Source organism: Octopus bimaculoides, chromosome 3 (assembly GCF_001194135.2).
Source record: "Octopus bimaculoides isolate UCB-OBI-ISO-001 chromosome 3, ASM119413v2, whole genome shotgun sequence".
Classification (NCBI taxonomy): Eukaryota; Metazoa; Mollusca; class Cephalopoda; order Octopoda; family Octopodidae; genus Octopus; species Octopus bimaculoides.
In genome coordinates this window covers 144724747-144738715 of record NC_068983.1, presented here as the reverse complement: position 1 = coordinate 144738715, position 13969 = coordinate 144724747, and the positions used below count along the sequence as shown (strand labels likewise).

The following is a 13969-nucleotide window of genomic DNA, read 5'->3' as shown; positions in this document are numbered from 1 at the left end:
ATATATATATATATATATATATATATATATATATATATAGTATATGTTATACAACATTATATAATATATAAAGAATTACACCCAAATTAAAGGCACGGCGATGGGAACGTTGTTTGCTCCCATTTACGCGTACTCTGTAATGGGATTTCTAGAAGAACAACTCTACCAAGAAGTAGAGGAAAACTATAGCATTGGGTTTAGAAGTCATAGAAGAGATACCTTGACGATTGTTTCATAATCTGGACACAATCTCTAAATACTCTGGAAGAGTCCAATATCCTCCTGATCAACCTACACCTATCTCTCCAATTTACAAAGGATATGAGTAATAACAAATTACGATCCCTAGATATAATGGTAATTAAAAAGCACACCACCGTTACCACAGGTATATACTACAAACACACGGACATACATGAATACCTGAATTTTAAGCCGTCCCATCCTCCACATACAAACGCAACATCCCATAATGCCTAGACAGAAGAATTTGTACCATTGTAGAAGATGCAAATATCACGAACAAACGCCTAGCAGAACTAAGAGAGTTTTTGCTCTCAAATAAAAATACCCGTGTCTACTTATAGAAAATGGCATAGAGCAGGCCATACACATACCCATGCAACAGCTAAGAACAACGCAAAGAAGAAAACAGGAACAAGTCGTACCCTTTATAGTGACACACAACCCATGTCATCAGAATATCGTCAACATTGCCGAAGAAAACTTACCAATCATTGCTAAAAGTAATGAATTAAAAGATATAATCACAGATCGAGCTATTGTTCTTAGTAAAAGACAGCTTAAAAACTTGAGAAAATTATTAACAAAGCAAAGTTTAACCTTAGCAACAAACACCAATCGTTTACTGAATCTAAATGCAATGATGGCCGATGTGGCACATGCCAATTCATACATACCGGCCAATATATGAACACAAAACCCAGAAAAATATTCACAAATACAAATATGAACTGCAAAAGCAGAAATTTAAGTTACTGCATCAAATGCCCAAATTGTGAAGAATTATATGTAGGTCAGACTGGAAATGCACTATCAGAACGTTCACGTGTGTACCGGCAGCAAATTAGAGACCCAAATGTCCGTCAGATACCTTTGAATAACCATCGAGCAACATGCGGTCGGAAAATATTTATAATATTTCCATTCTACAAACTACACTGTCCAAGTGAAATTGAAAGAAAAATCAGAGAAAAGAACTTTATTAATAAATTCCAAACCAAACTAAATAAACAATAATACTTAAAGGTACTTTTTCTACTGCTACGACCACTACCACTAACAGCAACAGATGATAACAAGAAAATACTAGCTAAGTCAAGAGAAAAGTTAGTAAAAAATTATCTTATTTTGGGGTTTAAAGTTCTATTACCACAGCTACTACTACCACCACCACCACCACCACCACCTACAACAACAATAATAAAGGAGATGATAATGATGATGATAACTGAAATGCAAAAATCCTTGGGAAATGTTGTTTACATTATTTCTAAAAATAGCCCAACAATTACCGCTTTGGCCGGGGTCAAAATACAGGACTCATGTCATGTTCAACAAACCGTGACGCCTAAACCAAACACCAATCAACTCAAGTAATTTAGTAAAATCACACACTGATTGGTCAGAATACAGTTTGCAAAAATTGACATTCTGGAGCCTATACATATGTGTTTAAGGCACACAGCGTAAGCATCTCCCCACGGTTGTAAATTGTAAAACATAACTGCCACCACTACTACGGAAACCTACATGAATCTGAAGATTGCGTAGTTTAATGCATGAAAGTACTAGTTCAATCAGAATGGATATTTAATATTCTATCATTCCATTATATTATATTATTTTATATTATATTATTATAAGTTTGTAAATAATGCGTGAAAAATCAAAGTTGGAAGTTTTTTGAGCAATGTGTGTGTGTGTGTGTGTATATATATATATATATATATATATATATATATATATATATATATGCGTGTGTGTTCTTATGATACGTTGCATAACACCAGTCTATGATATGCTGCATAACACCCAGACAAAATTCAATCAAAATGGCGTTCCTTCCCAATGGTGCTTAGTTTGCGTTTTACAGATTTATAGATGTGCGCACCATCCACACATTTGTTCACTCATATACTCATATATATATGAGTGTGTGTGTGTGTGCATGTGTTTGGGCGTGTGCGTGTCTTTGTGCAAATGTATATTTACATATATGTATATATACATATACACACACACGTACATGTACACACACACACACACACACACACACACACACACATATATGTTTATAGATATGTATGCATAAATGTATATGTATGTGCATGCATATATATATTTACTTATATTTGTATATTTGAATATATAAATTTTTATATATATGCTAATCACGAAATATTCCAAGGGTCTGAGCCAATAAGGTTTTACAGGGAATTAATAAAGTGTAGCCCTCGATCCTTAGTTATTACAATTTGCTGCAGTGCCTAAATTACAACTTCAACTCAAATGGACGTTGTATATCCCAACAGAGCCTTCAAATAATTTTTCGCGGAAAATGATGATATTAAAACCCGTCTAAACTTTGTTGATGGTCCCATCTGGGTATATCCGGTGTCATTTGCTATCAACTGAAGATTTGCAATTATATTTTCAATTATTCTGTATCCATAAGCTACAGCTTTTACGGTATTAGAGAAATCTTTTAGCTTCATGTTATCACGGACATAATTTTCAAATGCGTACAATAAAAAAGTTTTAAGAATTCCTATATTAGAAAATTATAACATTATACACCTCAGTTATAATCTCAGTTTAGAATCAGCAGTTCTTTGACTGCTATTTCTAAATTTTTCAGTATGTTGGTGAAGCAACTTATGCTGACTCCTGTATATTTATGATTATAAATGTTTTTACCGATAAAGGTTTTTTTTCATACTGAACTACTTGGCAAAATTGTCAATTATTAATTTTATTACGAATTGGCAATTCCCTGCCCTATATCTGTATATACATATATATATATATATATATATGCATATATGGGCACAGGACATCAAGAAACGTGTACAACAAAAAAGTACGAAGCACGAGTACATGGAACATGAACTATTCTTTCGAACAACGAAAGACACAAATGGAAAATAAAACCCAAAATTTTATTCAATTTGCTTTGCGGGAGCAACTGTTTTATTGTTGTTAATTGCTCGAAATACGAAACTAGAAAACCAGCTGATGAAGGGTCGTTTTACCAGGAATCTGTAAAATCATATATAAATATATATTTATATATGAAATTTAGGAATGTAGATAGGGCTAAGGAAAATAAATGACGTGAGCAAAAGGCATGAATTTAAACAAATAGATCACGGGGTAGTATTTTTGAATGCAGATGTACACTATAAAACTTTCTATCAATTTAAATTTCCTTCTTCGCCGAATAGAGATTGTAAAACCCTATCGGCAGTTGTTAGCGAGTTTTAAAGTTGTTAGCGAGTTTTAATGTTATTTTACAATATAATTTTAATTACTTAAGAGAAATTCTAATTCCTATCTTCAAGAAGGAGAACAACTCAGAGTATGCCACGGTCTTCCTGGAAAACCGGTAAACTTACTAAAATTTCTCAAGTCTGCAAGGATATGTTCACTATAGGGTTTTTAGAATACAGGTGCACATCTGAAAGATTTCCGAAGTAAAATAAACTCAATAAATTACAAAATATAGTAAACTGTATTAAAAAAATCAATTTTATGAAATATTTCGTTTCGAGCCACCTTGAAATGCTTCAAAGTATTTAAACGATTTTGAAATCGCATGAAGACAGTCTCTTTGACGGTGCCTACACAACTACTGCCTACCGAATTTCACTCATTGGGCTTTAGTCGACGTAGAGCTATAGTACATAATACTTGTCCAAGTGGTTGCACAATAGGATTGAGCCGTAAACCACATAGCTGTGAAAGCACACAGCCATGCCTGCAAAACATGCTAGTCTGCAATGGTTATAAACGTTTCAAACATTTTCCATTTTCGCACTTATAGCATTAGTGTTTCTTTTTTCTCACGTAGTCACAGAGATTATGACAATAGGTCGTGCCTAGCATACTAATAATTTCAATTTTAGCGTTACAGGAGAAAAGACACAAGCTTCTCTTCAAAACGTACAGTTTCAATCATGCGGCTGTACATTATCAGTTATAACTATATAATTTTTAAGTGGCTTGGTTATTTTTGGTATGATTTCAAACCAATATAATATTTGCATGGTTGATTGTGGTGATTTGAAGATACAATTGAATTTAACTATCATTATCATTATGGTCGAGAAAGCAAGGGATACACTTCAGAACATGTTGCTTTCTTGTGATTCAACAGTAGAAGTAAAGCTTTCGTCATTGATAGTTGCCATTGTAGCAATCAGCTCCCTAAGTCCACGGAAAACATTAAGTGGCATTGCAAAAATGAGATTGATTAACGAGTAATTCTATTTGAATATTAACATTTACTTATGCATCAAATTTCACAATAGGGTTTTATATAACCAGTTATCATATTTTTCATTTTGTTTATAATTTTAAAGCCAAAATAAGGAATTATTAGTTCGAGTAATTCACAATCATGAGTTATTCATGCACATATATCATATCTTCAATAAATGGATATAGACGTCATATGATGCCCATATATTTCCAAAGAATATGAAGACAAATAAAATGTCGTAGTTTCATCTGTGAATTGAAATCAATTGTCAATTTTTTTCTCTACTTAAAAGATATGAGAAAGTGGAAGGAGGAAACGCATCATCCACGACGCTTTTCACGGTCTAGTGAGAGGTCTAGTAATTCTAAGATGGAATTGCTTGCAACATAGAATGTTCTGCTAAATCCATATATTGGCAGGGTGGAAAATCGATCTGCTAAAATTAGCATCCGTATCTCTCACAAATCAGTTTCCTACTTCCAAAAAAAAAAAAAGAATACACAAACTGACGCAATCCTAACAGTTTAGATTCTATCTGAAATAAAATCAGCGGAATATCACACTTGAAATGCTTTCGATAATTGGTTTAATTAATGACAACCGATATATGTTTCAATACAGCATTAAGGACAACAACGCCAGCGATAGACCAAAAGCATTTAAGCAGTGACCGTATCATTTTGGTTTTGTTTTACGGACACAATATGTTTAAAACCAATTTACTTAGTATAGAGTGATATGAGGTGTATTAGGCTGTTATTTCTAGCTATCACAGAGAGGCTTGATCGATCATTTTTTTTTTTAGAGCAAAGTTTGCATATTACAGGATATAACAATTGCTTTACATAGGTGAAAATGTTTCAAAAGAAATGTTATACCAGATACATTGTATATTCTATTTTATGTTACAAACACTGTATATTGTAAGTAACAATGTCTGTTGACACAATTTAAGCGAAAAGACAATTCAAAGGAAATATTAAAACAAAAAAAAATCACATATAATAAATAGATAAACAGATTAAGAAACACAACTAAAACAAAAATTAACATGTAAATAACTAAAAGAAATATATAGTTACGTTACTTTATAGATAGCTCTACAGATAGCGATATAAGTTGAAAAATATATAACTACTGTGCAAAATCTCTATAGAAATATGAATGAAAAAATTATGTAGGTAGATCGATGTATCGATAAATAGAGGCAGGTAACGATATAGTTAAACATATGGACGCAGTTAGAAACAAAATCTATATGTAGATCAGCAAAAGGAATAAATAAATACATCGATAGATGAATGTTTCTAGTGATAAAGAAAATAAAGACAAATAAACGAAGATAGGAAAGTATTTATTTATTTACAAATAGATATGGAAGGTAGATATGAAAACAATTTCTTAATGGTTTAAGAAAATATTTAAATAAAACGGAAATGTTGTATAGAAATCGCAAAGCAAACGACGGAATATGTTGGAATATATATACACATACATGCATACATAGATAGATATATACATACATATATGCATGTGTGAATTTTTATATATGTATATATATATATATATATGTACGTATATATAAAAATATATATCTATGAACATGTATATATGTGTGTGGGAGTATGCACATACGTACACACACGCACATATATACATACATATATACATATATATACGTGTGTGTGTGTGCGCATGTGTGTGTGTATGTATGTATATAAACAATGTTTGTAAGCATTTACTTTATTCAACTGCTAATTTTTACATTTGTTCTTAACCTTTCATCAGTTTATGTACACAAGCAGACGCGCGCGCAGATGTGTATATACACGCACAAATACACTTTTCTTACATTGATGCAAATACGTACATATGATGGAAACTGGATACGCGTCAGTGTATACAATTAAGTGAACTGATATTGTATTACAGAATATGACTGGGATGAGACAAAAAATGTTTAGATAAAGTTTATCTTCCTTGATGCTCACTCTGAATTTCGCATTACCTCTTTTAATACGCCTGGGTCAAATCAAAATTCAAGAATTCAGAGTATAGATCAGTGTGGAAAGTAAAGTTTATTTACACACATAAGCACATACAAGCATATAGACATACATATATGGCGCTCCGATTTTGAATCCTACAAGGTCAATTTTGTTTCTCACAGTCAGTCGTGGATTTGCGGACTGTGTAAGCATCGGAACTGATGCCTTGCGGAATTTGTTCCGACTTTAATATTCTTAGCTTATTTAGGTAGGAGACTTTAATCTGCTGGTCAGTTTAAAACCACCACTTGAAATCTTACAAACATTCGAGCTAAGTGTCTAATTTGAGGATATCCCTTTACATTCCTTCCCCTTGTCACAGGGGCCTGTTTAAGAATCATGCCCCCTGCCTGCTTCCTGACAGAAACATAAACAATATCACTTACATATTCATATTCTCTTGTATATAGAGATGCAGGATGAGATATCTTACTATGTTAGATATCAGTGTAAGAAATTGATTCTGTACGAGACAATAAGTATCCAAATATTTAGTTGCTAGACCGTATACTTATTTCTTGAACGTCCTAGTCATAAACCACTAATATGATCTTATAACTAGATTTTACGCATCCGTCCATTGCTGCAGGAAATAAGAGAAAAAATGTAAACTGACAGGCACCAAATGACCATGAACTGGTGGCGCTAAACTAAGCAGAGAATTGCCATACTGTTCCCCTGAAAGTCTTGTTTCCTGTTAAGACAGAAAGGAGCTAATTCTGTTAGGTTAAGAAGTTTGTTTCACAAACATACAACTCTGATTTCAGTCATTGTACTTTGTACATATTTCCTCTCGCATACATCTTCCACGATAACAGGCTTCTTGGTGTACAGAGTCCGAAATTCCTGGGTGCCTGCTTCCCACAAATGATACATATTTGAAATCAGGTAACGCCTGAATACAAACGTATGGAGTACTTCAAAGATTCATGCTTCCAACCATAGAAAGAAAACAATATATAAAATGAAGAAAACATGCATTCCGTCTAGAGGAAGGTTTTGAGCCTTTCCTTTTATCGAACATCCAAAATGCAATAGGGAAATCTAAAATCTAAAAAATCCCGATGCCATACAAAATGGTGAGTACAGACCTAATCATTCTAGTGCTTGGAGGAATCATTACATTCACTAATATCTACAGTTACTCTTACTAGCAACATTACACAGAAGCTGGATAATATTCTTTTCTATACTCTAGGCACAAGGCCCGAACTTTTTGAGGTGAGGGCCAGTCGATTAGATTGACCCAAGTACGCGACTGGTTCTTAATTTATCGACCCCGAAAAAATGGAAGACAAAGTCGACCTCAGCGGAATTTGATCTCAGAACGTAAAGACAGACGAAATACCGCTAAGCATTTCGCCCGGCTCGCCTCGCTGCCTTCGAAGCTGGATAATACTGAAACAATTCTGAAGTCCAACAAAAACTCGAGTGAAATAAAATCATGCACCTTATAGACTCCTTATACACTCTCCAAGTCATTACATGGGTTCATCACAGTACACTCAACCATTGACCTAACTATTCGCGATTCTAACACAGAAAATAGAGAAATGTTACAAGAGCAAAAGTCTTAATCACGTAACATTCTTCTCATAAATATTAGTGAAGTCTTTCCATTTCTTCTGTTATCCACTCATATATAAATCAGTCAGCGCCGACTTTAAAATCAACACAAAACACTAACTATCAAACTAACTGTCAGGTTACTAAACCTATGTACTGCAGTAGAAAAAAACACTTCCAATATGGTAGGAATTCTTTGTATGGAGTACTTCGAGAATTCATGCTTCCACCAAATTTGTTTATCTTACACATATACGACCCTATTACACAACATTTTATTCTACACATATACACTTGAATAAATCAAATACATCCTCCTCCCACTCTCTTGAACTTTCGTACGAATACACCTTCCCCATATAAATAAATCCTGTAAAACTAGTAAATAGTTTCAACTAACTCTCCCAATCAACAACATAACAAACCACACGCACAAACTCGCATACTCGTAAACACAGGAGACAAAAATGCTGCCAGTAACAAACAACACAGAATGCAGAAAAGAATGCAAATATACATAAAAAGTACCTAAGGTAATCATTTCTACCACATTTACCTAACAGAAAGAACAACGCTGGCAAACACAAAATATATTATGTCCATCATTGTATATGCGAGCAGATTTTCAGGAAAACTTTCTAAAGGCTGTACTTAGCTTCAGTAAACGAAAGTGGCAACTGATATGATTGCTCGTTACGCTCAGAGAAGTAACCAAATTTCCACCCAAGTAAGCCATTTCTCATTTTTAAAAATATTCACAGTTTACTACAAAGTGCAGAGTATAATATGCCTGAAAGAAGACTGTCACGTCAACCTAAGACGATTCTAGGTTAAATAACGGCAATATTAAAGAAGCATTACATAGAAATGTCTGTAGATAAATCAGAACTGATTGATTTCCATAACACATTTTGCTTTTATTGTTAGTCCCTACATTTTACTACTAACGTTGATGCGAAAAGTGAGGTTGCCGCTGTTGATAGCACAATGCCTGCAGTCATTTGAAGTAATGTTTGTAATATTATTTCATACTGATATGAAGATATAAACAAAATAAAACAAGTGACGTATATATATGTTTTCTTACCACAGTTGTTTTCGTCATCGCATGTATGGGCACAATCACATATTCCATCACACTGGTTTGATATATCTATACATTCGCCACTCTGGCATTGGTATTTCCTTTCTGGACACTTTCCACCTGCATAGAAAATCAACTCATTATACAAAAGTTAGCGTTTGTGTGTATGTATGTGTGTGTGTATAAGAGAGAACGTGTGTGTGTGTTTGTGTATGTGTTTGTGCGCGCATAAAACAATAATATGTACAATATTATGCAGTATATAATATAACATATTGTATAGTGTTACATTTTAACACTATACAAATATTGCGTCTCTGAAACCAAAGTTTGAAAGTTTATATGGATACTGAACTATCACACGCGCGCGCACATACATTGTATACATACACTTTCTACAAAATACATTTCGATATTTTTTTTCTTTCTGTTGTTTTACATTTTAATTGTGCTTTTGCTCAATCATCGGTTCAGATAGTAATTTTCGTCTGCAACTGTTCACAGCTGTTATGCTTACAAACTGGCTGTGTTCAGAATATCTAATACATTATCTATTTTTAAATTCCACTCTATACTTCCTTCCCATAAAGTGAAGAAAACACTTATTATATGACAGTGATAATTATTTGAGAATAGTTAATATTTCATCACAAAAGTGTGTGTGAAATTTATATATGTGTATATGTATGTAGGTATATATAGTCGATACAGTAGTTGATAGAACAACACTTTCGATAGTCCAACATGAATACTAAAGATTACTAATGAAAGTTACGCAATCTCTGAAGATCTGACAATGTAATCGACTTATAATAAGGTTTTCCCTATAGAATTGAGATCTACTCAATGTTAACGAAACATATATAAAACTTTGTAGCTAAATATTACATAACAAACTTTCCAATTTTGTTTGCCTTCAAGTAATCAGGGAATCAGTGTTTATACTTTACATGAAGTCGACCCTTCTTTGTTGAATATTATTTAAACTATCCTCACGAAGGTCTGAAGATGCAGGCAACCGCTGCAGTCAATATTCAGTCATTACTGACATTTGCATGTTTATGCGAATTACCCTCTGCAAAAGCAGAGAGTATACTAAGAAAATATCTTGTGACACATATACACACTCCATTAGGTCATTGCACGGCTGCGCTAAAATTCTAATTCTCGTGTTTTAGGCTGTTATGAGTTGAGAGCATGGCTTCATCCATAATGGATAGAGAACCAAAACAAATTTAACTTCAGCAAGTTACCATGTTATTTATGCCAAGCAACTACAAATTAACCACAAGCTAGGAGATGAATTTCTCTATCAGATTTCAGTGTACCATAATAAACTGTCATTAATATCGTATATTTTCTTCTCGAGATGCACACATTTTTCTTCCTCATATGCAATGGGAAAGTAATTTTAAAATATATATATATATAAATATATCTATATCTAAACAAAAAGATTATTTATGAAAGAATGCCATATGTACACAAGGCAGCAATTATGTTTATGTGACTCAAGACACACGTACCTGAAATCTATTATATTCTACACGAAATCTTAATACTTCTAATACTGCCGCATATAAGATATGCTATATTCTCAAATACCCATTTCAGATTTTATATATTGAAATTGTTCACCTATCAATTAGTTTATACTCAAACAAATATATAAACATGTCCACGCACGCATACTTATACACGCGAGCCTAAGCACCAATACAAATAAACACATATACACACATAGACATGGGCGCGCGTACGCAAGCATCTCTCTACCATTCTATCTATCATACTTTACTCAATCTCTCTCTCAATCTCTGTATGTGTGTGGGGGAGGGAGAGGGGTCACACGCGCGCGTGCGTGTGTGTTTGTGAACTCATATATACACCTTAACAATCTTAAGTGAAGAAACAAATCCATATACAACACATGGAGATAATAATAGAACCGATGTTTATTTATTAGGAGATTTAGAGCCTAGTAGATTTATTACCTATACATTAGCTTTCTTATGCACAGTAACATCTATATTTTTCTCTACCTGTAATAATTGTAATTTCTGAAGTTCGCTAATGTACATGCACACACGCACACACACACACACACACACACACACACACACACACACACACACACACACACACACATACAAACACACGCGTGTGTCTGCGCGCATGTGTGTGTGTGCGTGTGTGCGCGCGCGTGCGCGTGCGTGTTATGGTTTCTAAATCTCTCTAAAGGAGAGATACAGAAGCAGTACTGGGTATTAATATTTATTGCCAAACCAACATGGCAGTCCAAAGAAATAAGACGAATGCTGCTGTTGATTAGTTCCGAGAGGTTATCGCCTCTAGCTAGCTACATGAGGCACAAATCTGCGTCCATAAACCTTCGAACAAGGGAGGTCATCAACCTCTTGCTGGCTTGACATCCACACACCGATATATATATATATATATATATATATATATATATATATATATATATATATACTTACACATAAAATCTTCGAACAGAGGTCAACAGCGACCCCTCCTGGACTCGTCTGCTCCACATTGATAAGGGACAACTACCCCGAACATGGTCTGTGGATGCCAAGCCAGCAAGGACAAATTGATGACCTCCCCTGTTCGAAGGTTTATGGACGCAGATTTATGCATCATATAGTTACCTAGAGACGATCGCCTCACGGAGATAACCAACAGCAGCATTCGTCCTATTTCTCTGGACTGCCAAGTTAGTTTGGCAATAAATATCAATACCCAGTACTGCTGCTGTAACTCTCCTTTAGAGAGATTTAGAAATTATAACATTTCTATTTTTGAAAATTGGTGAATGTGTTTCACTGAATATATATAAATAAAACCTACGGACAGAGGTCAACAGTAACCTTTGGTGGTCTCGCCGACTCCACAATGATAAGGGGCAATGACCCCGAAACCGGTCTGTGGATGCCAAGCCAGCAAGGGGGAGTGGATGATCTCCCCTGTTAGAAGGTTTATAGACGCAGATTTGTGCGTCATAAAACTAGCTAGATGCGATCGTCTCCAGAGCTAATCAACTGCAGTGTCTGTCCTATTTCTTTGGCTGCCACGTTAGATTGGCTATATATATATATATATATATATATATATATATATATATATATGTGTGTGTGTGTGTGTGTGTACATTGCATATATGCATGTACACACGTGGTGAAACTGCGACGAAATTATAAAATTTATTGACATGATAACATATATTCTCGGCATAATTTCTCTAAAATCGGAAATGATGGGAATAGAGAATCCGATTCCTAATATCCACTGTACATAGCAATGTGAACGCAACTGATTCGTCTGGAATCAATCAAATTAGCGATCTGTTATTCAAAATAATACTGCAATTGGAATGCTTTGTTGTGTATTGATACTATCGTTATCACTGTAATTGTTTAAAAAATTCGGGTTTAATTTAGTTTCAGAATAATTGCTATTTCTTTTTGGCTTTTGTTTATTACAGTTACTACAGACACACAAGCACGGGCATGCGCATATGTATGTATGTATGCATGTATATTTATATACATACGCACGCACACACACACACAAACACACACACACACTCTCTCTCTCTCTCTCTCTCTCTCTCTCACACACACACACACACACACACACACACACATATATATACTATCTATCTATATCAATACAGTTTGAAGGATAAACATCAGAGAATGATTTCAAAGCAATTTAGACCTCAAATAATTACAGGACAGAAAACTCTAATACATTATTGCACTGCAGTAAATCTACATGTGACCGACTTGCACGTATATGCACAATCGACTGAATCAAACTTTATGAGTTATATATTTGGCATAAAAGCGTGAAATCAAAAGTCTTATATTGCTCAATAGCTATTAAATTAAAATAGAGACTACCAAATGTGTAAGTGCATAATTCTGATACATAAAGAAAATACAACAATATAAATTTAATCTGAGTTTGTAGTCAGAATCCAAGACCAACAAGATATCTCAAAGAAAGTTGGCTTTCTTATAGCATACCTCAAAAGAAACAGAGGATAAAATTAACGAAGACGACCAGCACGTGTTTTCCAAGTCTCTCCAGTTTGGACGGTGAACATGGTAAGAGTGCAAGGAGGGCGTTATCCGTTTACTGTTTGCTCAGTGCTGTTCGAAAAACTCCTGCTGAATTTGTGAAGCAAAAAGAGGACAACCAGTAGTAAGTCATTTTCACATTACTGTTTCGAGTCCAAGGACTTGGTTTTCGATGGTGTATCAGTAGCCGACATCAGACTTCCCCCTGAGCGCGACGCCTGTCCACCACAGGGTTACTCAATAACAGTTGGAAGGAAATGTTTTGCACAAAAACAAGATCTTGTGATCGAGAGTGCAGCAACCTAATCAGTTGGTCACGTGCCTATATATGTAGATAGATAGATAGATAGATAGATAGATAGATAGATAGATAGATAGATAGATAGATAGGTATATACATATATACATACCTATTTACACTCTATAATGAAATCCATCGGAAGCATAACCCCGAGAACAAAGAACAAAGAACCTACAGTATGGTAGAAGCCATAGTCACTCACAATAAGAAGGAATACTGGTGGAATTTTCCAGTGAAGACCTTAATAAAATGTAAAACCCATCAGACCTAATATAATGATCTGCGATGAAGAAGAGCAACTGTATATAGAAAATGAGCTGCCTAGCGGATGTTGGCATAAAGCTGAAGATCAGTGAAAAGG

At 34.3% G+C, this 13969-nt stretch overlaps 1 protein-coding gene across 1 annotated transcript in view; it reads right to left on the bottom strand.

The window, feature by feature from the left end:
- Positions 1-13969, bottom strand: part of LOC128247383 (G-protein coupled receptor GRL101-like) — a 573113-nt gene that overhangs the window by 11059 nt on the left and 548085 nt on the right. The window contains exon 7 of the mRNA XM_052966804.1: positions 9206-9322. Within this exon, the coding sequence (XP_052822764.1) occupies positions 9206-9322 (117 nt within the window). The remainder of the gene's footprint in view (positions 1-9205; positions 9323-13969) is intronic.